At 42.6% G+C, this 27,634-nt stretch overlaps 1 protein-coding gene across 2 annotated transcripts in view; it reads left to right on the top strand.

The window, feature by feature from the left end:
• Window positions 1-27,404, top strand: part of TDRD3 (tudor domain containing 3) — a 287,845-nt gene extending 260,441 nt beyond the window's left edge. For both annotated transcript variants that reach the window (XM_050948387.1, XM_050948388.1), the window contains 2 exons: window positions 19,320-19,454; window positions 27,162-27,404. In XM_050948387.1, the coding sequence (XP_050804344.1) occupies window positions 19,320-19,439 (120 nt within the window). In that variant the 3' untranslated portion in view covers window positions 19,440-19,454; window positions 27,162-27,404. The remainder of the gene's footprint in view (window positions 1-19,319; window positions 19,455-27,161) is intronic.
• Window positions 27,405-27,634: the final 230 nt, after the last annotated feature.

Genomic DNA, 27,634 nt, shown 5'->3' with positions numbered 1-27,634 from the left:
TTGACCTGATCAATCTAAATTTGTCTATGACTTCTAAGTCAAACTACAGTACTGTAAATACAAAGGCAGAAATAAATGTGCTACAGATATTGTGCCCAAAGTAAACAGGTAGGTAAAACCTTTTAGGATCCTCTTTGACTTTCTAACTAGAACACATTGTCTTAGGAAACTGAAGTGTCTAATTATATAGGTGTATACTGGTTTTGTTTATGAGAACAAGAATCCAGAGTTTAATGATTGAAGCTGCTATACTGAAATAATTACAGGAAAAGGTTTATAATGTTCTGCACAATAAAAAAATTCTTACATTTGCAATGTATCCAATGGCACAGTAATGGGCTATGTGACATAGGCAGGGTGATCCAAGGTAACACAGAGGTGCAGATGTGTGCAAGGGCAGAGATGTGGATTTCTTCCTTTTTATGGACTTAATCCTGCAGCGTTTCCATGTGTCATTTCCACACGTGCAGGCCGTGCTATGGTCAAGGCTTATGTGCGTGATCCATTGTATTTGCACTGCTCCAAAACCCTATCAGCACAATAGACGGATGCCATCCCATTAATTAAGATGCAAGTAATTTGCTAGTCAGGAATTAAGACTACCATGAAGTTATTTCATTAACATGCTGTTACACTTGATTTTTCATTGGTCTTATATGGATTTCTTTGTGTGAAGTTTGTTAAATTTTGAAAGGTGATTTATGAGAAGGATATTCAAACTCGGGTTAATCATACAAATCAGGCTGAATTTTTTTGGTATAATTACAGATATTTTACTTTCTGCATAATTTGTCTTTTATGCAAATTAATTTTCCAATTTGAAATTAATTACAAATGTTTTGAAATGTACAGTTATAATAGTGTTAGTTTTCACTATTGCCCCCCCTTTTCCCTTTCTATCCTTTTAATTTATCTTGTAAGAAAAACAAGCATATAGCAATACAGTTGTTTTGGTTATGGTTTTATATTCTTTCTAATCCCAAACTCAAATTACATTCTTATCACTGTGTAAATGTCATGTTTTTCCCAAAGTGTCTATTGTACAATCCCGTAATTCTTAATTAAATGAGCTTCTAAACGAAGCTTTTGAGTAAAATGAAATGATGTATCATAATCTTTCAGTGCTCTGTAAAAAACATCTGATAGGGCTTTAGAAGAAGACTGAAGGTATGTCTCTTAGATTATATAGAGCAGGGTCAGCAACCTTTCAGAAGTGATATGCGGAGTCTTCATTTATTCGCTCTCATTTGAGGTTTCACATGCCAGTAATACATTTTAACATTTTTAGAAGGTCTCTTTCTATAAGTCTATAATATAGAACTAAACTATTGTTCTATGTAAAGCAAATAAGGTTTTTAAAATGTTTAAGAAGCTTCATTTAAAATTAAATTAAAAATGCAGAGCCCCCCGGACTGGTGGCCAGAACCTGGGCAGTGTGAGTGCCGCTGAAAATCAGCTCATGTGCTGCCTTCAGCGCCTGTGCCATAGGTTGCCTACCCCTGATATAGAGATAGAAAAATATTTTGGTAGGTGACAGTCTAGTTGATCTGCTGAACTGATCATTTTAATCCTGCTGAAATTTAAATTGTGGTGTTAATTGTGTGTTATGGTGCCTACAGCCTTGGACAGGTGTATTTTTAGTTATTTTTAAAAATCAAATCAATTTCCACGCATCTACAGCCTCAAAGTAATGATCCAGAGTAGCAGCTGTGTAGCACAGACATACACTCCTGGGCTATCTTTTCCTTTATAATATTATTTGTATTTTGAAGAGTATTACAGTGCTAAGGTGGCCAGATAGATTTAACCTTTGCTGTTAGATTATTGAATACAAGTGTGTGTTATGTTAATACATTCCTTTATGTGAAATTTCAGGTTTACCTTCTGGTTTAAGGCTACTTGAAATTGCAATAACACTTAAGGCTGTTAAAACAGTACCCTGTTAATTTTTATAAGCCTTTTGTCTTTTATTCAAGACCTTTCAAGGATTGAAGTTTAATTTAGTTTTCTTCCCTTCCTCTACCCTATGAGTTTGTGGCATTCTTTCTCCTTGGCAAAAAACTGCCTCTTTTCAGGGTATGATTTAGATTGTAGTACTTCATGCAGGATACTCCATGCAATACTTCAAGCCCTTAAGATAGGCATTTAGAGATGGAGAGCACTTTGCTAAGGAGCTAAGTATTGATGTACTGTAGGACATTCGCATAATACTGTATGATTTATTTAGGCATTTTTTCCAAGAAATGAACTTTTGTAAATAGCTAAAGAATGCTAATATGCTCCACCCTCCCTCTCCTACACTGATCCCAAATAGTTATAACAGTAGTTGTTCTTGGAGTGCTTGCATGTGTTCATTCCAATGTAGGTGTGTGCATGCCCAATGCACAGTTACCATTAGTTTTTCCTTTAGTGGTATCTGTTGGGTTGGTTCTAGGGCCCTCTGGTGCTGCACACTCATAGCGCCAGAATGAGGTGCTCTGCTGAGCCTGTGCCCTTCAGGGCTGGACTTTCCCTCATTGTTTCAGCAGTCTTATCCAGTGGTTTCCCTCATTTGTTGTGTATATAGTTTTTAGTAGTTAGTTAGAGGTATGGAAATTTATTTAATTTTTAAAAATAACTAAAAAGTAGTTTTAGAAAGTTTAGTAGGTAGCATTCTTGGACATCTCACTTTTTGGAGAGGCTTATCCACTTCCCGGTGCTGGAGTATGTCTCGGTCACCAGACTTTAAGCCCTGCTCTTCCTGTGGCAAGTCGATGCCATTGAGCGACGTGCAGTTGAGTTGCCTCAACTGCTTAGGGGAAGCTCACAGGAAGGATCACTGTCAGATCTGTAGTGAGTTCAAGCTCTGCACCCAGAAAGACCAGACAGTGAGGCTGAAGGCCCTGATGGAGGCAGCACTGAGACCAGCATCAGAGTCGCAATCAGACTCCGTACTGAGCATCTCCACTTCGGTACAGAGCACACATCTTACCAGTAGGGACTCTCAGCACCATTCCTCCTTGCTAGTGCCTAAGGAGTCATTGCAAGCACCAAGACAAAAGTCACTTCCTATACCAAAAGGGAGCAAGCAAGGGAACTGGGACAGTGCGAGACTTGTGTTGGGCTGCTTTCCCTCCCTAGTACCACTACAGCCCCCACCAGTGGCACTGGCACCCACACCGATCTTGCATACCTCAGCAAGGAATGCACCATCCTCCAGCAGACAGTGTACCGGGCAGTTTGGGGTACCATCTACCCCAGAGGCATGTGCAGCAGTTAGGGACTTGCTCATGCTGCTGGTACCAGGGTCCCCTGACATCCAAGTCAAGACACCGCCAGAACTGTCAAGTGGCAAAGAGCCTTCCACCAGCCTCCAAATGGCACTGAGACCACTCTCCAGTGGTAAACCCCCTTTGATCACCTCACCTTGGGTGTCCCCATGACACCACTCACTGACACCGGGAGGGTCGGCACCGCCATGGTCTCCTTGCAGCTCGTCTCCCTCATCAGGGACAGAGGTGCAGTCCTACTTTTCCCACCATCAGGACCATCCACACCACTCTCCATGCCCGTCCTACACTACAGGGACATCTAGTGCAGTGATATCTCTGAACACTTGGCCAATGCGATAATAGCGGTCAGCACCTATGCAGTGGCATTTTTGGAATCTGTGGGGATTTCCTCTGGGCCAAGGCACTGTCTCAAGGCCTCAGAGAGTAGGGTGCCTCCAGTTCTGTACCACAAGACACCAGACCTGGACTCCAGTACTAAGCCCGGTATCGAGCCACAAGAGCACATCCCTCAGGTCTAGGCTGACACAGAGGAGAGAGTAGAAATCTTACCAGCCTTACCCACCACCACCTTTTGCCCAGATGAGGCACTGGTGACTACTGGGCTATCCCCACCTCAGGATAACCACAAGGCTCACCAAGACTTATTAAAGCAGGTGGTCTTGAATTTGGGCATCCAGGCAGAGGTGGTGAAAGAGAACTCATGGCCTCCTGGACATCTTGGCAGTGGCAGGCCCCACGAGTGGCTTTCCTCCTGAATGAGGCTTTTATAGAGCCTATTAAGGCTCTTTGGCAGAACCCTACTTCCTTCCCATCGACAGCTAAATGGACGGAGCAAAAATATTTTGTGCCTGCTGAGGGCTGTGGATTTCTATTCTCACACCCCAGGATCCCTCGTGGTGGCAGCTACCAAAGATAGGGACTGCCAAGGTAAAGGAGGACCCACATCTAAGGTGAAGGACCCCAAAAAGATGGGCTTGTTTGGCAGGAAAGCCTACTCCACAGGAGGATTGGAGCTCCACATAGTGAACCAGCAAGCCTTTCTAAGTCACTATGACTTTAACATGTGAGAAGCAAGGCAGAAATTTCAAGACATGCTTCCCCAGGATGCCAGGCAAGGGTTCTCTTCCCTGCTGGAAGAGGGGAAGACAGTTGTCCGGGCTACCCTGCAGGCAGCCTTGGACGCTGCCAATTCCGCAGCCAGATCAATGGTCACATCTGTCATCATGTGCAGAAACTCATGATTACAAGCCTTGGGGTTTCCTCAGGAGGTGCAGCAGATGTTTCAGGAACTTCCACTCTAAAGGTCCTCTCTTTTTTGGAGCAAATAAATTTTAAGCTGAATGGCCTTACAGACTAAGGCAACTCAGAAATCCCTGGGCCTATATTTGCCTGCAGCATTTAGAAGGCATTATGGCCCACAGCAATCTGGGTACTATTATTCTCAACCGCCCAGACACTACCAGCAGAGGAGAAAGAATAAGGGGTTTGGGCATAGGCCCCTCTGCCATCTTCCTCCAAAGGACCATCACAGTCTATTCCTCATTATTCAGGCACCTCAAAGCACTCGTTTTGATGAGGTGCTTGAGGTCGATTTATCAATCCCTTCACTTCAGGATCCAGTATGTTCCAACCATCTGTCCCATTTCCTCAGTGCCCTGGAACCACATTACCTCAGACCACTAGGTCCTAAATACAATGGAATTCAGGCATACCCTCCAATTTTCATCAGCTCTGTCTTCCCACCAACTTTCCCCATCCCTGTTCAGAGATCCTTCTCACAAGCAACTATTGGAGCAAGAAGTCTAATCCCTCCTTCAAAGGGGGGCTTTGAAGAGGTTCTGCACCAACTAAGAGGAAAGGGGTTCTATTCCTGCTACTTCCTGATCCCAAAAGTCAAGAGGGATCTCAGACCAATCCTAGACCTTTGTCGGCTCAACTGCTTTCTCAAGAAGTTGAAGTTTCACATGGTCTCCTTGGCCTCCATCATCCTGTCACTGGATCCAGGGGATTGATATGTTGCCCTCGACTTGGAAGATGCAAACTTCCACATATGGATTTTCCAAAGCCACAAACAGTTTCTAAGATTTGTGGTAAACCAGACCCATTACCATTTCGTGGTTCTGCCATTTGGTCTATCGGCCACCACACAGGTCTTCACCAAGTGTATGGCAGTGGTAGTGGTCTTTCTGAGAAGAAGGGGAGTTCATGTTTTCCTGTATCTCAACAACTGGCTGATCAAAGGTTGGTTCAGAGCAAAGGTAGAGTCTGACATAGATTTCATGAAATCAGTCTTCTGAGCTTTCTGGCTATTAATGAACGACCAGAAATCTACTCTTATTTCTGTGCAGAGAACAGAATTAATCGGGGAAGTGCTCGAATCTGTACAGGCAATGGCCCTGCGTCCGGAGGACCACTTCCATGCAATCTCATCTTTGATAAGCTCCCTTCAGGCACATCTAATCACAACAGTCCAGGGTTTGCATGAGCCTCCTCGGTCACATGGTGTCGTGCACATATGTGGTATGACATGCGAGGCTGTGGCTCAGACCTCACCATGCCTGGCTGGCCACAGTATACTTTCCTTCCAGACATATCTTGACATGATGCTCACCATTCCATCTCAAGTCCTCAACTCAGTGATGTGGTGGTTGGATTGCCACATAGTCTATGTGGGAGTACCCTTTGTGAGATGCCGGCCATCCACATAACTGGTCTCTGATGCCTTGGTGCTGGATTGGGGAGCCCACCTGGGGCGTCTGATGACCTGAGACCTGTGGTGTTGAGAGGAGCTTTCACTCCATATCAATATCAGAGAACTCAGGGCAGACCTCCTGGCCTGTCAGGCGTTTTTGGCCCACATCACAAACAAGACAGTCTTGGTTCTCACAGACAATGCAACATCCATGTACTACATCAACAGGCAGGGCGCAGCTCACTCCCCCACCCACACCCTCCCCATGTTGGGAGGCAGTCCGTCTGGAAATTCTGCTTTTCACATTCAATCAGCCTAGAAGCATCTTACCTACCTGGTGCACAGAACCAGCTTGCAGACCGCCTCAGCAGGTCCTTTTCCAGTCACCACAAGTGATCCCTTCACCCAGATATCACAAGGGACATCTTCCAAGAGTGGGGGACTCCCTGTGTAGACCTGTTTGCCATGCACGACAACAGGAAATGCTAGCAGTTCTGCTCCCTACGGGTCACAGCCCCAGACCTCTTACGGACGCCTTTCCTATTAGCATGTTATATGCCTTCCCCCCGTCCTATTGATTCACAAGGTTCTGATGAAGATCAAGCAGGACCGAGCACGGGTCTTCCTGATAGCTCCGGCATGGCTATCCTTGTACGCCTTTCAGTGGAGGCCGCAATCCAGCTTCTGCTGCACCCAGACCTGATCACACAGAACCATCACAAGCTGTTCCACCCAAACCTCAGCTCACTTCATCTGATGTCCTGGAACCTTCATGGCTGAACCCTGAAGAGCAGGCTTGCTCATAGCAGGTTTGTAGCATCCCTCTGGGCAGTAGAAAGCCCTCTACTAGGGCGACGTACCTGGCATAGTGGGAAAAATTCTTCATCTGATTTTTCCATCACAGAGTTCTGCTCATGCAGTTCTTATTGCAGCTTGTTCTGGAATATCTTCTGTTTTTGAAGCAGTAAGGACTGACCTTCTCTTCAGTCAGGGTTCAGCTGGCAGCCATTTCAGCCCTTCATCACAGTAGGTCGGTTTTCTCACACGAAATGATAATTCATTTTCTCAAAGACCTGGTGAGGATATTCCCTCAGATAAAGGAACCAGTTCCCCCCAGGACCTAACCCTTGTCCTGTCAAAACTAACAGAACCGCCCTTTGAGCTGCTAGCGACATGCAACGTGTTTTTTTTGGTGGTCATTATGTCGGCCAAGAGACTGTCTGAGATCTGAGCCCTCACCTTAGAGCCCCCATATACAAACTTCTTCAAAGATAAAGTACAGCTATGCTCACGTCCAAAGTTCCTCCGAAAGTGGTTTCTCAATTCCACTGCAACCAATCGATTTTTCTGCCAGTTTTCTATCCTAAGCCACATGCAGATTGGGAAGAACAACGTCTGTACTCCCTAGATGTCAGACGGGCCCTGGCATTCGGTAATCAGAGGACCAAAGCATTCTGTAAATCAACATTGTTTTTCATAGCAATAGCTGAAAGAATTAAGGGGCTCCCCATCTCCGCTTAGATAATTTAATTTTGGATCACATCATGTATCCAGGCATACTATGACCTCGCAGGGGCCCCCCCTCCGCTGAACCTGACTGCTCATCCCATAAGGCCTCAGGCTTCTTTGGCAGTGTTTTTTGTTCAAGTTCCTTTCCAAGATATCTGAGGGCTGCAATCCTTGGTGCACATGTTCTCAGTGCACTATGCCATCACTCAGCATCTAGAGATGATGCCCACATTGGCCACACTGTGTTGCAGCTTCTCTTTGAAGTCCAAGCCACCTCTGGTGCAACTGCTTGTGAGTCACCGACACTGATATGGTTGTGTGCAAACACTTGAAGAAGAAAACTGTTTACTGACCTTTTGTAACTGTTGTTGTGTGAGATGTAATGTATATGTCCATTTCAAGACTAAGGGTGTAAAATATTAAACAGTTAAATGGTTAACTGGTAAGTATTAGTCTGCCCATTAACCCCCTGCACACCGGCCGGAGCAGCCCCAGCCCCTGCCGGGCCAGTAGGCCAGAACAGCCCCAGCTGCGCCAGCCAGCTGGAGCAGCCCCTGTCCCTCTCCCTTTAATCGATTACCCGGTTAAGCGATAACCATTTAAATGATTAAAATTATATCTTTGAAAATGATATTTACATACCTATCCAAGACCCACCCACCAGCCCCTCTCTTGGAATGGTTGGTAAGAAGAAACTGCAGGTTGCGGTCTTGGCAGGGCCTCTTATACCGGTGCTATGAATGTGAAGCACTAGAGGGCGCTAGAGCCAACCTGCCAGATACCACTAAGGGAAAAAATTCCAGCAACTATGCTCAGGGCATGCACTCACCTACATTGGAATGGACATGTGCAACACATCTCAAAGAACCACAGTTACAAAAGCCAGTAACTGTTGTTGTTTTTTTCTGTTTGTGCATTTAAATGATTGCTTTGTAACTGCTTCGGCCTTGTGTAATTTTCCTTATGTATTCACTATTATTATTTAATATTTGTTACAGTAGAGGCTGAGGTCCTGACTAGGGCCCATTGCAGCGGGGTGCGGTGTAAACAGGTAGACATGATCCTATCCCAAAGAGCTTACAATATAGGGAAACAAACAACATACAAGGAGATGGGAAGATGGAGACAGTCAAATATATACAATTTTAATATAAGTATTAGGGGCAGAGAGCAAATGAGACACTTCTCTGTGATGGGAGAAAGAGGATAAAAAGTTCTGGAGGAGGTGGTAGATCATAGAGGATCGTGTAGATATTTGTAAGAGTTGGCAAGATCTTGTACAGAAAAGGAGAAGAGGGCAGGCGGGATCTTGGAGGGAGTCAAAGTTGATAAGTAATCAGCTGTGAAAATGACTCAGTGAGGCTGGAGAAACAGTGGTGTTAGTCAAGGCATGTGGCATAACTGAAGGAGGACAGCAAATTTGTAAAGTAAGTAATTTATGTGACCCTGGGACCTTCTCGAGAGGTGTTCAGGAGCAGCAACAAGGAAGTCGGTCTTGGAAATGAGCTATCATTCATGACCCAAAGGATGGACTTTGTGCTGGAAGAGGAAAGATAAAGAGGAATGGAAGGCTCTGACAGCAGATTCCACAGACAGAGATGAGCTATAGAGGCAGAGAAGTCCTCAGCAGAAATGTGTAGGTAGCTAACCATGAAAGAATAGATGGGTGGGCAGTGGTCAAGGAGATGAAGTTCTGGTGGCAGAGAGGGAATGTAGAAATCAGAGAAGGAGATATACATAGTGAAGATAAGGTCAAGCAAGTGGCCATTTTGATGCATGAGACAGCTGATTTAGCATTTGAGATCAAACAAGAAGGTGAAGGTCAAGGCAAGCAGCTAATAAGGGACAAGACATCAACAGATGAGGGTGGGAGATTGTGAGCAGAGGCAGGAGAGCCAGGTATTGGAGAGAGGAAAGAGATTGGGAGATGGTGCAGGGAAAGAAGAGGAAAGAGTCAGATGGAGTGTTAAAGCAGCAAAGAATCCTGTGGCACCTTATAGACTAACAGACGTTTTGGAGCATGAGCTTTCATGGGTGAATACCCACTTCGTCAGGTGCATGTAGTGGAAATTTCCAGGGGCAGGTATATATATGCAGGGATAATGAGGTAGTTCAATCAGGGAGGATGAGGCCCTGTTCTAGCAGTTGAGGTGTGAAAACCAAGGGAGGAGAACCAGTTTCAGTTTCTCCTCCCTTGGTTTTCACACCTCAACTGCTAGAAGAGGGCCTCATCCTCCCTGATTGAACTACCTCATTATCCCTGCATATATATACCTGCCCCTGGAAATTTCCACTATATGCACCTGACGAAGTCGGTATTCACCCACGAAAGCTCATGCTCCAAAACGTTCTGTTAGTCTATAAGGTGCCACAGGATTCTTTGCTGCTTTACAGATCCAGACTAACACGGCTACCCCTCTGATAGATGGAGTGTTGTTTAGCAAATTATCTCTGTCATTATCACTTGTTAACATAGCCTCCTTTTGTGTCACCCTAGGCTTCAAAGAAGAGGGGGAAATGGTGGTGGTTTTTTTTTTGTTTTGTTTTTTACATTTCACTACAGACTATTGTAGCAAAGCTAACTGAATTGGAATGTGTGCACCTTCAGCTCTTCACTATGTTTATAATGGAATGACAGTACAGTAAAATTTGTCTTACTCAATTTTTAGTTTTAATTTGGACTGATCAGTTGTGTTTCTGGGGTTCCAAGGACCAACAGCATTAGGAACAGAGGCTTTGTACAAGCCAGGTATTGTGAAAACTCTCTTGTTCTACCTTATCAATGACCTTTACTCTGAAGTGCTTGTCATCCTTACAAGGAGACCCCATTCATTATGGGTGAAAGGTAATTCATTCTTTAGTTTCTGAGTCTTTTTTAAGAAAAGACTATCACTTCCTGTGAAATCATGTGTAGTGTTTTTCATGGTATATGCAACTACTGAATAGCTTCAAGCCTGGCTTAGGCTGTTAAAAAGAAAATTAGATGGCTGATTCACTACACTCATTTGAAAAATACTAGAATACATTGCTAAACCTTCAGCCACAATTCTGTGCAGTTTAGTCTGTCTGTTCCAGAGAAACCTACATTTAACAGACAGACCTGGTTAATTCTTCACTCTTAAGAAGGGTAGTCTTTTTATTTTAGGGTTGAAGACTTTGGCAGGGAATTGTAGGAAATCTCAAATTGCATCTGTCTTCATTCTCTTGACAAGTAAATAAATGTATAAAAAACGTTTTGCTTTTAGTTCTGCTGATTCTGTAACTTAGGAAGAAAGATACACTAACAAGAACTGAAAATTGACAATGATGAAAAAATCAGGAAACTTTCCTATTAAAGTTTTCAGCATCTCAAAATTTAAATAATTCCACACTGACAGTAGTAAAAATCTGATTATGGTATAAAATAGGGTTTCATGATTTAGGTCCTAAGACTTACTTTACTTTAGTTTGTTATATTGTAGATCTTATGTTCTTTCCTGTGGAGGGTGAAAAACCTTCTGTATTTCATACAACTCAGTGTTGCAGAAATGAAAGTGGGTTAATTAGGTGCTGAAATGTCATTGTTAACTGTGTTTACTTTATCTTCAAATTTAGAATAACCAACACTGATACATATGAAGTTTGTTTTCAAGAACATGAATCTAATGACAATAATCCATAGTTTGGAAAATAGTGGAGAGTTCTGTGATTTGTGAAAGGTGTTTCCCCGTTTCTAGCACACTCGGTTTTTTTGGTAAGGTTTTCATAATACAATACAAAATTACACAGAATGATTGACGGGAGGCAACCTTGCAGGTAGATAGCTGAAAAGGATTTCATTTCATCAGTCATTCGACACATTTATTTTGTCAAACATATTTGGTAACAGTTGTTGAACAACTGTATTCTTGGAAGGTTCTCTTCATCCATTATGTTGGTTTCCCTGGTCCTACTCAATTGTTGTCCAATTAGTATCTACTATGGAAGTTTTAATTTGTCACTAACAAAAATAAAAAAGAAAGGGTGCAATCAGTCAGAGAATCTTGGCATGAAAAGAAACCTTTGGTATTAATTATATTAGTCTGTCGTGAGGATTTAGAGTAGTGTATTGTTCAGGGGTCATATTTATTTGAACTATGTTTTAACACAGAAACTTTTTAGAGGGTAGAGGAAGGAGATGCAACATGGATTGTACAGGGGCTTGTGAATAGGCACAGTCACATTTTTTTTAAACTCAGGAACTGCAAGGAACAAGAGGGTATAATGCTGCTGGTACTTCTAGGACAGTGTCAAGGCAGTAGTCCTTAAACTATTTCAGAGTAGCCTTCTACAGTCTGATGCCTCAGTACATGCTCACCTTATGCTTCAGGAGGTATTCTGCTCCAGGATGATTCTAAGAGATTCCTCTTCTCCGATCCCAATTCTGCAGTGTCTGAAAAACCATGATCTAGCCATTTCTTTATTGCATTTTCCTTAGAATGAATGAGACAGACCTAAAGGGAGGTACTTCAGAGAGAATGCTTTGCTTTTCGATAGCATCTTCCATCCATATTCAAAGTTTTTTTACTAATTAAAGTTAACTGAGCGTTGCAACACCGCTGTGAAGAAGTCAAGTATTTTATCCCCATTTTGCTAATAGGGAAATTGAGGCACAAAGAGATTTAAGTGACTGGTCAGAAGTCAAAAAGGAAGTTGGTGTCAGAACCATGAATAGAACCCCAATGTTCTGACTCCCAATTCTCAGACTTAACCACAAGACCAATATAAAGCATCTGTTAACCAACTAAAAAATTTCAAAACCTGATTATATCACAGAATTGAGAACATAAAACTACAGCTGTACCTTCGTAAACACTGATCAATGTCTGTGCAAGTGAAACTAATATTCCAGCTCTGTCTCATGTACTGAGAGCTATCAACCACATTTCTTCAGTTGGCTGAACAATTGCCAGACACTTTCAGAGGTGAACTATTGAAAAATAGATACAACTTTCAAGAAAGGCTAAAACCTTTACAGGTAACAGAAGGTGAGATATGCAAATCCACAGTTTCCAACCTACAGTCTCTGAAAATTTTTGACTAAGGCACAAAAGGTTGTGCTATAATGCTAGCTTTCACTCCTTACTGGTTTAAGCTGTCTTTTTGTCAAGACGATGTTTTTGTTAAATCAAGTAATTTGTTTATCCTTGAGATTAAATAGGAGCAGGTGTTCAAATGATAAAAATAACCACCCTTTTGCCTGCTACTCCACGTTCCTACGTTTGTCCTTCTGCTTTTACTATAATTAATGTGAAAAGTTACACATTACTAATATGTCATTGCAAAACATTTTCAAATACTTTGTATGCAAGACAGATTAAAATAATCACCCTTCTTTCCCCTTCTTCTTCACATTCTCTTTACTGCTTTTCTCATCATGAGTTTGTGAGAAATTGATGTTGCTTATGTTATTTCATGTTATGAAGAATGTTATAGTATTAGGTGCAATATGCTGTGTATTGATTTGAACAAGCTTTTATACCAGAACCCATTTGTTCTTTGCTTTTGGATATGGTGAATCTGTAAAACGTAAAAAAAAAACCCTACATGTCCCTTCTATGTCTGTACGGGAAATTCTGTTTTCTTTCTCTTGTATAGACTGCTTCTCCCTTCATAGGGCAATCAAATCCATTTGTGCCCTAGGAAACTTAGCTGTGTCCAAGAACCTAGTTTATACAGAGGGGACCTTCATTTGAGTAGCTGGACAGCTAAAAAGGAAAAATCTTTGAAAGTAATATGCATTTTCCAAATCATTCAGTCTGGTTAGAAAACAGATTACATATTAATTTCCTGGATAAGTAGAATAGATTTGCCCTTTTATAGAATAAGACCTGTCTCTTGGTCAATCACATTTATAATAGAACACTTTGCTGTGTTTCACTTAACTCTTTGTTAACTGCACACTGCACTATAGGAGAGGAAAAGCATGATATTTCAGTTCTAAAGACTTGTGGCTTCTTACTCAGCTTTTAAGAAACCAATACGTCTGCCTCCTTAGTTATAGTATTTGACAGAATTAAAGATGCTTTTTCTTCCTCTTAGTGTTTCTATCCTAGTTCTCACTTGTCCTCTTTTTTGGTATTGATTTATATTCCTATTCATTATGAGGAAAACAGCCAGCAAGAGGGAACCAAAAGTGAGCTACTTACCATGTGGGACTCTGTTTCCCAAGTGGCTTTCTTAATACACCGATTCCACCTCTTGAGCTAACATTTCCCTGTACCCCTTTAGTTCATAACTTTATAGGGCAAAAAGCTATAGTCTCCTCTAGTTTGTGTTCAGTGATGGGTAACATAGGATTAAGGGTTGGGATCAACCAATAATGTCCCCTTTTTCAAATTTTCACAATCCCACTATCCTGTTTGTCTGAAAAACTCCTCAGTACAAAAATAACTGTTTTCTTGAACTGAATGTGCTGTGTTTGAGCAGGGGATTCCTCTTTGAGGCATCAAATCAGAAATGAAAGCAACCAGGGTTGGTCATCTTGCCAATCCCTAGAGCAAGATTGTTTTCTATAGTACACTTGATGCTTCATCCAGGCTAGTTTTAATTCCCCAAGAAATTGAGCTTCCACCACCTCCTGTGAGAGATTATTTAACAGTCGTAGGTTCATATATTCCAAAGCCTGAAAGGGATCGTTGTGATAATCTAGTATGTGATCTCCTATATAAGATAGGCCTTAGAACTTCCTAAATTTTATAGAAGAACATCCAAGTCCTGATTTAAAAATTGTCGGTGATGGAGAATCCACCACAACCCTTGGTAAATTATTCCAATGATTATATTACCTTGATAGTTACAATATACTCATTTCCAGCCTTAATTTGTCTAGCTTCAACTTCCAGACATTTGATCATGTTATACCCTCCTCTGATGGATTGAAGAGATCATTGTTAAATATTTGTTCCCTGTATAGATACCTACAGATTGTAATCAAGTCACTTCTTAAACGGCTCTTTGTTAAACTAAATAGATTAAGCTCTTTGAGTCCATCACTGTAAGACTTGTTTTCTAATCCTTTAATGATTCTCACGGCTGTTCTCTGAACCCGTTTCAATTTTTCCATATCCTCCTTGTATTGTGGATACCAGAACTGGACACACTATTCCTGCAGTGGTCACACTAGTGCCAAATACAGAGGTAAAATAATCTCTCGACTCCTACTCAAAATTCCCTTGTTTATGCATCCCATGATCACATTAGCTCTTTTGGCCACAGCATCACACTGAGAGCTCATTTTCAGCTAATTATCCGTGATGACCCCCCAGATCTTTTTCAGAGTCACTGTTTCCCAGGATAGAGTTCCCCATCCTGCAAGTGTGGCTTTACATTCTTTGTTCTGAAGAGTATACATTTAGATGTATTAAAGCACATATTGTTTGCTTGCACCCAGTTTACCAGGCAATTCAGATCACTCTGAATCAATGACCGGTCATCTTCATTATTGACCATGGTCTCATGATCAGGATTTTTTCCCCCTGTTATTACACCTAAATTTTCCCTTTGTCATGGAATTTCTCTTAATTCTTCGAGTGCTTGCTCATGTCAATTCCATTCTAGGTGTGTACGTGCCCATGTGCATAGTCGTCGGAGATTTTTGCCATAGGGTTGGCTGTAATGCCCTCTTGAGTACCACACTAATGCGTTGGTATAATACAGGGGTCGGCAACCTCTGGCACACGGCTTGACAGGGTAAGCACCCTGGTGGGCTGGGCCAGTTTGTTTACCTGCTGCGTCGGCAGGTTCAACTGATCGCGGCTCCCACTGGCTGCGGTTCACCGTCCCAGGCCAATGGGGATGGCAGGAAGCTGCAGCCAGCACATCCCTCACCCTTGCCGCTTCCTGCTGCCCCCATTGTCCTGGAACAGCGAACCGCGGCCAGTGGGATCCGCAGTCCGCTGAACCTACCAAAACAGCAGGTAAACAAACTGGCCCGGCCCACCAGGGTGCTTACGCTGGCGAGCCGCATGCCAGAGGTTGCCGACTCCTGGTATAATAGGTGTTGCTGACCCTACACCCTCTCAGTTCCTTCTTACTGCCCATGATGGTTGATCAGAGTGCCTTGTTTTTCATCGCAAGAGCGTTAGCAGTTCTTATAGTCCATTGTTCTGTCTCCTTTGTTGTTAATTGATAGGTACTTAATTAGATCTTTAAGTTAACTGCACTTCGTCTACCTTGGCGCCTTCTCGATCAGACTCCATGCCTGGCACCTCAGTGTCAGCGCATACCACACCACCAGCACCGGAATCCACCTGGCATTGTTCCCTCTCCCCAGTGCCTAAGATGCAGTTGGAGTTGATGGGCCCTCTGGCACCACAGAAAAAGGAGGCTTCAGACAAAGGATCTGTGTCAGGCCACGTGCCTGCTCCGAAGCTGCTTGAGAGTACCACTGCTGTCAGAGCTCTAGTCCAGCCAGAGACCCACATCCGACTCGTGGGAGCAGCAGGAGGTCTGAGGCCCTAGTAGGGTCATCTTTTGCCCGAAGCAGGTCTGGCAGCCAAAGAGCAAGTAGGCCGACTAGCACTGCCGATGCCAAGCCAGGGCCCCGGTATTAATGGGGAAAACAGTTATGGGACCGACCCATAAAGCAGTGGAGCATCCCCGATCCCTGGACTGCAGCATCAGTCCCCATCACTGCAGCCTCAGACCCCGGCACCGCAGCCAGTCCCCAATTAGAAGACACAGGGCCCTGATGTCAAGGTCTCCACTTGCAAAGCTTGGGACACCTGAGTCGTGATGCCGATCCCTGTATTCGTGGTACTGTCAGGCCTCCCACCAGAGTTCTCCACAACATAGATCATCGCCTAGGTAGTCTCCCAGGCATCAAGCCTCCCCAGTTCAGGTTTGTTCCTGGTCGCGGAACTGGTCTCCGGCTTCCTGGTACCACTGTTTGGACAGGCGCCAGTCCTCACCCTCTCCTTACCCGTCACCGATGAGGGTCAATCAGCAGTCATCGGAAGGGCCATGGTCCAAGCCTGAAGGGGAGCTCAGCCCCTCGCCTATAAAAAGTGAGTCACCACCTGACTTTGAGATCTTCACGGCTCCTGCGGTGATGGCAGCATGGAGGCAGGGGTAATGGCCTGCTCAGTTGCAGTACTGGCACTAGTGGGATGTACCTATTATGCAGGTCCCGTACTCCCACCATTCCTCCCAGGTTGCATCGGAAAAGCTGTCCCTGGCACAGCCAGCACCAAGTCAGAGCATGCTGCCAAATCCAATGCCAGGGCAACACAGCAGGCCCCGACACCCAAGGAGCAGCCCATCCCCCTACTGTGCAGTCATCTTTGTCGTTTCCAGACAAATCAGTGGTGGGCCCCTCGCAAATGAGCAGCCCCCCCCCGACGACTTCAAGGAGCACCAGGACCTGCTCAAAAGCGTGGCTGCCAGCCTTAACTTAGAGGCGAAGGAGCTAGCGGAGGAGTCTGACCACCTCTTTAATGTTATACCCTCCTCCACTCTGGCCCAGGTCACATTGCCCATCCATCCAAGGGGTCCTTAACATTTCCAAGTCTTTGTAGCAGACCCCCTCTTCCATTCTGCCTACCTCCAAGAAGGTGGAAAAGAAGTACTATGTCCCTGCAAAGGGATTTGAGTACCACCCTCCAACAAGATCGCTGATCATTTCTGCCATCAATGAAAGGAACAGGTGAATGACACACCAAAAAATAAATGCCAACAGGTTGAACTTGTTTGGCAGCAAAATTTTATTCAGCAGCCAGCCTGCAATTTCGGGTGTCTAACGATCAGGCCCTGCGAGGCAGGTACAACTTCAACCTGTGGGACTCCATCAGCAAGTTAAAGGATGGCCTCCCACAAGACTGAGCCCAAGAATTTGCTGCGTTGGTGGACGAGGGCAAAGCAGTGCCAAGAAGCATTCTCCAGACGGTCTGGAACGTTATGGACTTGGCAGCCAGGGTAGTCCCCTCCATAGTGACCATGAGATACAGCTCCTGGTTACAGTCCTCTGGGCTGTCCCAGGAGATGCAGACTACTCTTCCGTTTGACAGAGCAGGGCTCTTTTGGGAGCTGACCAATGCACAGCTCCATGGCCTTAAAGACTCCCATGCCACCCTCCGTTCCTTGGGTCTTCACGCACCCCAGCAGGCTAGAAAGCCATTCTATCCCCTGCTGCCTCCGCCTCCATCGAGGTCCTGGGGTGTCCTCCCTGTCCATCTCCTATAGAAAGATGGACAGACACAAAGGATTTAAATGGCGTCACCCTTTGTCTTCCCGTTCCTCCTTCCAGCCTTGTTCTTCCACAGGCCAGGGAAGTCAGAAGCAGGTGTTTTGAGGATGCACCCTAGGACGGCGCCCCAGTCACTTCCCAGGATCCACCCCCTGCTCTTTCCTCAAGCACCTGCTCCCCTTCTGGTCGGCCTGGTCATGACTGAGCTTGGACGATTGGGCACTCAATGTAATATCTTCAGGCTACATCCCAAGTACCTATCCTGAACGTCTGTAGGGCAGCCATCCACATGTTCACCTGCCATTATGCACTTACCCAGCAGACCCAGGACGATGCTGGTTTTGATAGAGCAGTACTGCAAGCCGCTATACTGTGAACTCTGAGCCTATCTCCGAGGATACAGCTTGTGAGTCACTTAGAATGGAATTGACATGAGTAAGCACTTGAAGAAGATAAAATGGTTACCTACCTTTTCGTAATTGTTGTTCTTTGAGATGTGTTGCTCATGCCTATTCCATTACCTGCCCTCCTTACCCCTATCTTGGAGTTGACGACAAGAAGGAACTGAGAGGCCGTAGGGTCAGAAGCACCTAATATGCATAGCTGCATACCAGCGCATGAGTGCGGCATTCAAGAGGGTGCGATAGCCCACCCTACAGATACCACTAAGGCAAAAATCTCTGACAACTGGGTATGTGGGAGTGCACACACTTAGAATGGAATGGACATGAGCAACACATCTTGAAGAACGACAGTCACAAAAACATAGGTAACCATTTTTTATATCCTCTTGTGCCACTCAAAATAATTCTTTCCTATTCTTAATGTATACACCCTTTAAGTTTTGTAGACAGCTAACATTTTGCACCTTAAAATTTTTCTTAGAGAAGCTATATATTTAGCTCTTTTTAATTTTCTTTCATAAATTAATCTCTCCAGCTCCCTAATTATTTTTGTTGGTCTTCTGTGAAATCGCTGTAATTTGTCAATATCTTTCTTATTTTGAGGTGCCCAGGACAGAATGCAATATTCTAGGTGTGTAATTACTTCTCTACGCCATTACTTGGTTCCGCTGAATATACGGAGGCTATTTTTATTACCACTGCACATCGCAAATTCATATCTAATTTGCTGTTCACCATTGCTTGTTGGCCTATTCAGCATTGCTCCTTTATGGATTTATACCTCTTGTTTCACATCTGTACTTCTGTACATTTCTCCCCAGATTTCTTCACTTGAATTTTTCCATGTTGAATTTATCTTTGTTACATTCTTCCCATGTTTCTAATCTCTCAAGAGCCAGTTTCTCCAGCTTTCCCTGGTTTTGGCAAAATTATCTTGTTTCTTGATTATGTTGCTTGTATAATTTTTGGAAAAGAAATTGTACTTTCATACATGTGTGTCTCTGCTGCAAGTCCCTTAAAACCTTTTCCTGCTGTTTCTGAGATCTAGTTTTGAAACTTGTCACTTTTTTGCTATTTGATTTCCTAGTTTTGAAAAAAATTGAAAGAGTGATCCATTATGGCAGTTTCCATGTCATGGTAGTTTCCTGAGTGATTATCAGCATAGATGCAGCAGTTTCTATTCGTATATAATGCATTCATTTACTCTCTACATTTAAAACAATGCTGTTTACCTGCAGGAGGAGGAGGAAGATGCTTATGAACAAACTCTAGAGTTCCGCAGAGGAGGTGATGGTCAGCCAAGACGGTCCACACGACCAACCCAGCAGTTTTATCAACCCCCAAGGGCTAGAAACTAATAGGAAAAATAAAAGGTAAATATGTAATAGTGACATTTTATTTGTGGATTTCAGTTTCAACAAAAGTGCGTCCATTGTGAAAAAGGGTGTGTACCCTTAATGTTATAATATGATGTATTCAAAGTTACCATAATTAAAAAGAAAAAGAACTTCGTGGGATTATTTTCTGAAGCTTTGTTGAGTGTTGAGTTGCCAGTTGTGAGCAGGTTGAAAAAGTACAATAAATTATAGTAATTTCCATTATAAGATACTAGGACCAAATTTACAATGTAAAGTTCCTAGGGGAAAAAATGAGTGTTTCTTATAAAAAGTCTTATTAAAATAAGTAAGCAATACACATGACATGGCCTGCTTTATATTGTAATAATGGCATTTTTCAGAAGTTTATGTGCCGTAAGCCAAAAATCCACACCTAAAAATGACTGTTATTACAGCTTTATGTATATACTAGAGTCTTTTTAGTGTTGTTGTAAAATACTTGTTTTAACAATTATACTAAATTAAAAAGTTTCATGTTTTTTCTTTTAAAATATTTTATCAAGTTGATAATAAAACAACCTAATATGTAATTTTTAAAATAAAGATTTACTATTAATGTCTGTTTTTTCAGAATCAACCCTTTGCAATCAGACAGAAGAAAAAGCTTTTATACAACAAATTTTATACTATTTTGCTTTGATTTAGTTCTTTTTCCCCTTAACTATAAAGACTCAGTATCTTTTTGGTTGTAAATTGTGCATACATAGGGTACAATTTGTAGACAGCACATAGACAGATGAAAAATATATTTGGTGTTTTTGTCACTGAATGTTTTGTTGAGGTATACCTGAATATTGACAGCAGAGTGGGGGCTGTCCAGTTTATTGCACTGAATGCAGCATGTATGTTTGCCTGCTTTGTGGGCAGGTGGCATATGTGTGCACAGAGGTGGATTATGGATTTGTGGGGCGCTGGGCCAGAGCAAGTGGGGGCCCCTCCCCACCCCTTCCAACCTGCAGTTCTCCCCTCTCCCCGGTGCTCCTGCTGGGGAAATGGGGTCGGGGTATAGGGGCTTCCCTGCTCCCTAGCAGGAGGCCCAGGCAGGCAGAGCGGGGAAAGTCGCTGCTCCCTGATCCTGCTCCCCAGCAGGAGTGCTGGGTGGGCAGAGCGGGTCGGGGTGCAGAGGCACCCTAATTGGCCCAGGCTCCTGGGCACGGACCCCGTTGGCCCAGTGGCTGATCCGCCACTGTGTATGCATTCGGTGCAAGGAGATCATGGCCCTCAGAGGCTGAGTGCAGACTCTTGAGACCAGAGTGACTGAACTGGAGGAGATAAGAGAGACAGAGGTACATAGACACAATGTTCTGGGACACAGTAGAGCAGTCCTATGCCCAGTCTAACAGCCTCTGTGATATTGAGAAGGATGAAAATCTTGGGGAAGGAGAACATCAAGCTGGAGCAGAGGGAAACAATCTCATATCTGAGACCTTACTTCCAGAAGATGTCATGTTATCCTCTCTCACTGAGGATGCCCCTTCTAGGAGGGAGTCCCAGTTATTAGGAAACGGCAGATAATAGTAATGAGGATTCAGTTATTAGAAATAAAGATAGTTGGGTTTGTGATGACTGGGAGAATTGTATGGTGAATTGCCTGAGTGCAAACGTTGCCGACCTTTCAAGATATCTAGATAGACTTATGTGCAGTGTTCAGGAGGAGCTTATGGTTGTGGCACATGTAAGTACCAGTGACATAGGGATAGGTAAAAGAGAAGTCCTGGAGGCCAAATTTAGGCTTCTAAGAAAGATTTAAGTCCAGGATCTCCATGGTAGTATTCTGTGAAATGCTTCCAGTTCCACACACGTGGCCAGTTAAGACAGGCAGAACTTCAGAGTCTCAATGAGTGAATGAGATAATGGAGTTTGGAGAAGGGATGTAGGTTTACTACGAGCTGGGGAACAATTTGGGAAAGGAGGAATCTATACAGAAGGTATGGGCTCCACCTAAACCAAAATGGAGCTAGATCATTGGCATGCAAAATTAAAAAGGCCATAGAGGACTTTTTAAATTAAGGGCAGGGAGAAAGCTGACAGGTTTGAAGGAGCACATAGTTCGAACAGACACATCCCTTAGGGGAGGATTTATTAATGAGGATACTCCATATCATATAAAGAAGAGAGGACAGAAGTTGATAAAGAACATGTAGGAATTGAAGAGAAACAGACAAACAAAAGAGAGTCCCATTCAATTACATCACATGAAGGCAGACAGCTAACTATTGACAGATTTTGTAAGTTCTTAAATATAAATGCAAGAAGTCTAAGATGGGTGAACTTGAGTGCCTGGTATTGAGTTAGGACATTGATATAATGGGCATTGCAGAAACTTGGTGGAATCATGATAATTAATTGGACACAGTAATACCAGAGTACAAAATATATAGGACTACCAGTGTAGGTCACTGGGAAAGTGGCGCCATATGATCCAAATTAGCAATTACTACTCAAGAAAAAGACCTTGGAGTCATTGTAGATAGTTCTCTGAAAACAGCCACTCAGTGTGTAGCAGCAGTCAAAAAAGCTAACAGTATGTTAGGAACCATTAGGAAAGGATAGATAATAAGACAGAAAATACCATAATGCCACTATGTAAGTACATCCTACATCACCACCTTATATACTGTGTCCAGTTCTGGTTGCACCATCTCAGAAAAGATATATTAGAATTTGAAAAAGTACTGAGAGGGGCAACAGAAATAATTAGGGGTATGGAACAGCTTCCATACGAGGAGAGAGAAAAAAGATTGGAACTGTTCACCTGAGAAAAGCAACAACAATGGGGGCGTATGATATGAATGGTGTAGAGAAAGTGAATAAGGAAGTGTTATTTTCCCCCTCACATAACACATGTTCCAAAGGTCACCCAATGACATTAGAAGGCAACAGATTTAAAACAAACATAAGGAAATACTTTTTCACACAAGATACAGTCAGTCTATGGAATTCATTGCCAGGTGACTGCTCCTATTTTTTCCTATTCAGATGCCTATTCCTTCTGTTCCCTGTCCAGTTACCCAAAGTCTCCTCTCAGATACATAGGTGAAATTTCTACTGAAATCAGTGTTGTCTTCCTTTGTCCAAGACTCCTGCACTGCAGACACTTTACGAGCAATGTACATAGCCAAGTAATTTCCCTTTTTTATTGACTCGCTGAGCCCAACAAAAAGTCTCTACAACTCTTGCGTTAGAGTCTAGGCCTCAGTGAGCCTATCGTGGAATTGTCGGGTGAAAGGATACCTGACTTCAGCACAAAAAATAGCACATAAAAATCTTCATTGTGGTCTGAACCTTTAGTGAAGATCTCTTTGCAGCTATAGTTTATTAATTTATTAAAAATTGAGATGATTTATCCTCAGAAAATGTAACTGACATCTATGCTAACAAATTTAAAAGGCAAACCATACAATCTCTAGCCCCCCCAAAACGCATGATGTTACTAAATTAAAACAACACTGCAGTGGCTATTAACAGCTGAGTTATCAAGCATGCCCCACTTGTTAGCTTTTTTCTTACTTGTGGATCTAATAAATCCTTCAATCTTTAAGTGTTGATCAAAGGCTGGTAATCAGTGAAGTGAGATGTCTTAAGTCGCGTCATGTTTGGTGAGCATTTACCAGTGAATCTTTTTCACTTGCCTCTTGTTTGTTTTTATTAAGCAGTATTTAAATTTGTGGTTGGCTTCTGCTGTCCTCTTCTTCCTTCACATGGCTTGGAGTATATTGCTCTAAATTCCTTTGCAAGGTCTCTCTCCTAGGGCAGGGATCGGCAACCTTTGGCATGCGGCTCGCAAGGGTAAGCAACTTGGCAGGCTAGGCCAGTTACCTGTCGTGTCTGCAGGTTTGGTCAATCATGGCTCCCAATGGCCATGGTTCGCCATCCCAGGCCAATGGGGATTGAGGAAAGCGGCGGCCATCACGTCCCTTGGCCCGCGCCACTTCCCACAGCCCCCAGTGGCCTGGGACGGAGAACTGCGGCCAGTGGGAGCCGTGATAGGCCGAACCTGTGGACCCGGCAGGTAAACAAACTTGCCCAGCCCACCACGGTGCTTATACTGGTGAGCCACGTGCTAAAGATTGCCGATCCGTGTTCTAGAGTGTGTTTTCACTGCAGTTAATCTAGACTATAACTAGGGCCCTACCAAATTCATGGCTATGAAAAATGCATCATGGGCTATGAAATCTGGTTTCCCCACCAGAAAATCTGGTCTTCTGTGTGCTTTTACCCTTTTGTGTGCTTTTACGATTCAGATTTCATAGAGGAGACCAGCATTTCTCAAATTGTGGATCCTGACCAAAAAAGGAGTTGCAGGTGGGTCACAAGGCTATTTTAGAGCGGTTGCTGTATTGTCACCCTTATTTCTGTGCTGCTTTCAGAGCTGGGCAGCCAGAGAGTAGTGGCTGCTGACTGAGGGCCCAGCCCTGCAGGCAGCAGTGCAGAAGTAAGGGTGGCAATACCATACCATGCCATCCTTACATCTGCACTGGTGTGGCCTGTGGCTTTGCCTTCAGATCTGGGCTCTTGGCCAGCAGCCGCCACTCTCCAACTGCCCAGCTCTGAAGGCAGCGCTGCAGCAGGAACATTTTCAGAAGTAAGGGTAGCAGTACCACAACCCCTCCTATAATAACCGTGCAGAACCCCCACACAGACACAACTTATTTTTGGGTCAGGACCCCTACAATTACAACACCATGAAATTTCAGATTTAAATAGCTGAAATAATAAAATTTATTATTTTAAAAATCCCATGACTGTGAAATAGACCAAAATGGACGGTGAATTTGGTAGAGCCCTACCTATAACCTGGGTGTTGACCCAAACCCTCTTCTGTCCACACAGAAAAGCCTCTAACCCAGTTTTGATAGTGCTTTAAGCAGAGTTGCCATCCAAGAAATCTTTCCTCCATGCTGCCAATTGGTCAGAAGCTGACACCAGACTTCTGGTAAAGCTGTGTGTGATATCAGTAAGACCCATAATTCAGGGAATGTACGCAGAATCAACAGTTCTATGATAATAACTCTTGAGAAACTGTCAGCAGAGGGAATTGAGCAGGTGGAATCTCCATGCTGGGACTAGTTCTCCCATAATAAATTGTGCATGAGTTTATAGAGTGGCACAGTTGACTGCACTGCATGGGATATGCTGCTAGAAATCCAGCCCAGGGCACAGGCTGATACAGCACTGTTGTGGACACAGCCACATGGGTCTGGCATGGGTAGAGTTTTGCAGTGGGGATGTTCTACTCATAGTCTGCAATGAACACCATTAGTGCTTCTGAGGCGAAAGGACAAATACTTTTCTGATGCTAAAACACCCTGCTTTCTTGGGGATTATTCCTTTAGTTTTGGCAACTGGACATACAAAATTTATTCCTGACTTGTGTCTAAGTGATAATTGAGCTAATTATTGACACCCTGTTTAGTGTTCTTTAGAAATTTTATTTTGATAGCCCAAGACATTTACTGAGAAATTTGCTGAGAAAAGGTGAGTGAGTCACCAACACCAGAAATTTCACAGATAATTAAAAATGCAAACAAACCTTTATGTATTTCTGAACCTCGTAGGGTAAATACAAACTTGGATTCTAAATTAGCTGTAGCTGCTGAGGAAAAAAAAGACTTGAGTGTCATGCTGAACTTAATAAAAACCCTGTTCAAAGTTCAGTGGCTGTCAATAAAGCTAACAAAATAGGAAATGATAATGAAAATATTGTATTTTCATTATATGAATTGATGGTACAATCTGTCTTGGAATACCATGTTCAGCTGTGGTCACTCTTACTTCATAAGAGATATAGAAAGAGTAATAGAAGTCCACAGATGAGTGATGATAATGGTTAGAGGCATGGACAGTCTTCCATAAGAGAGTGATTGAAAAACTTTGGGATTATTTAATTTAATGAAATGAAAAAGAAGGGATTTAAGAGAGTTATATTTGGTTGCTCCTTCTTACCCTTCCTCATACTGCAAGAACAAAAGGATATTTAATTAAAATGAAAGTTGTCAAATTTTAATCTACTAAAAATAACTCTTTGCTGTGAGGTAAATTGAGATAAATCCTGGTGTTTCCCGTTGACTTCGGTGGGGCCAAGATCTAATGCCTATAGTTTAATAGGATTCAAAAAAGGATTTAGCATTTATATGGTTAATGGGAACATCCTCAGTTGCATAGTAGGGGAAAATACAGGATGGGAGGCGGTAGTAACCCTCATATTTCACAACATAAGCAAACCACTAACTGATGGGAGTTAGGAAGAAACTTCTCCAATGAGTAGATTATTCTGTAATTGTTTATTACAGGGTTCCTTCCACCTTCCTTCGAAGCTTCAAGTAGAGGCCAGTGACAGAGACAGGATACAGGATTAGCTGGACCTGCTGGTCTGATCCTGGGTGGCAAATACGATCTTCCTAACAATTTTCTAAAATATCAAATATGATTGCTTTTTTGCAGGATCTCTCTAAATTAAGTGGCTATATCTAGGTGGAAAAATATCTGCACAACAAAACAAACTTAAACACACTCTATCTATAGTTAGTAATTAAATTCTGCAGAGAAAATTGATATATAATTTATTTTAAAAGAAAATAGAGGATTTTTTTAAAAAGATATCTCATGAAGCTGAATACAGTTTCTCAGCATATTTTGTCATCTTTTAAGAGACAGTCCTAATAATATCACTATTATGTTTTAAATATCACTATACTTCTTCCTCACAATTTAAAACATTATTCCTTAGCTGAAGAAATCAGATATTTCCTCTCCTCCAATTCTGCACAGAAGCTGTTTATTTCAAAATTTGCTCAAAAAGATGCATCCAACAGCTATTTCTTGCCCAAAACTTGGGGTTATTGGCCAAATGCAATAAATGGCCAATGGCAACTTACTGTTACACTTTGGCTAATGTTATGAGTCCCAACGCAGTTCAGTCTTAATGTACTTGTATTTATGCAATTCATATATAAAATGTAGTGGGGTTATGCAGATCCAATATTCATTGTCATTACAACTCACTATGGAACTATATTATTTGCACACTGACTAATATGAATCTTCAGTTGCACTAGATCAAAAAATTAAATGAGTTGCTCTCCTTGCCTATTATAATGTAAAATCTCAGTAACTGTGAGTAAATATAAACTCTTTACTTTTCCAGAAATGGGTTAGACTTTTAACCATCTCAGTAGTAAGCATTTGTGCTTAACTTTAGAACTGTGTGTTCACTAATCCGTTTGGATACTGAAGTATATCTCAAAGTTTTCTCCATTTAAGTGAGTTTACTAGGTTTGCTTTGTGGAGTTTGTGATGAGTCCAACAGAATCTACAGAGGAAATTGGCCTGTCTGAGGTGTAGGCAGGTGAAAAAAAGATTAGCTTCACATTGCAGTAGATGCGTTTTCAAACATGGCAAAGACAGCCATCAGACAGGCCCTCTTAGTATCTTTTTCAGGTAGACCACTATGCTGCTCTCTGTGCTTTGCATTTTTTTGGGCGGGGAGGGTTGTTTTTGTTTTGTTTTTTTGGTAGTATAGTAGCAGTCATGTCTATTGCATTGGAGTATAACCTTCCAGTTTACTCTTCTAAAGACTTATTTCTTTAAGTACAGTAGAATAGATATGTACCCTTTTGGATGAAAAATAGAAATTGTACAGAAAACAGCTTTGTAGCTTATGTATCTTATTTTTTCATTTAGTGAATTTCTTCGGGGGGGGGAGAAGTCATCAACAGCCTCCCAGTGCTCAAGACTTTTAGAAGAACTTCTGGCTTTTCCTGAGGAACAGGATACAAGAAAGATGGCTGGTGTGATCAGAAGGAATCCAGAGCTGATCAGCACGCAAGATTTTTTTAAAGTTCATAGTTGTATGAAGCAAAATACTTTTTACATATGAAAAAAGCAAATTGTTATTGCTCCCATCAATAAACCCATGGTGCACTATTCTGTTCTTTGCCTTATATTTTATTTATTCTTAGGTATTACTTAAACTTCAGTATGATCCTTTTTATTCATTTAGAGTAGACTTTGCATCCAATCCTGCTTCCATTAAATAAAGCAGCAAAACTCCTACTACATTAAATGGAAGCAGGATAAGGCCCTTAATATTATTTTGTTTTTCTAGAATAACCATTGTAAAACTTGTTAGAACATCTCAAGTAATTATTGTAGAG

Source organism: Gopherus flavomarginatus, chromosome 1 (genome assembly GCF_025201925.1).
Source record: "Gopherus flavomarginatus isolate rGopFla2 chromosome 1, rGopFla2.mat.asm, whole genome shotgun sequence".
NCBI lineage: Eukaryota > Metazoa > Chordata > Testudines > Testudinidae > Gopherus > Gopherus flavomarginatus.
Note: the sequence above shows the minus strand (reverse complement) of the source record. Positions and strands in the feature narration are given on the sequence as shown.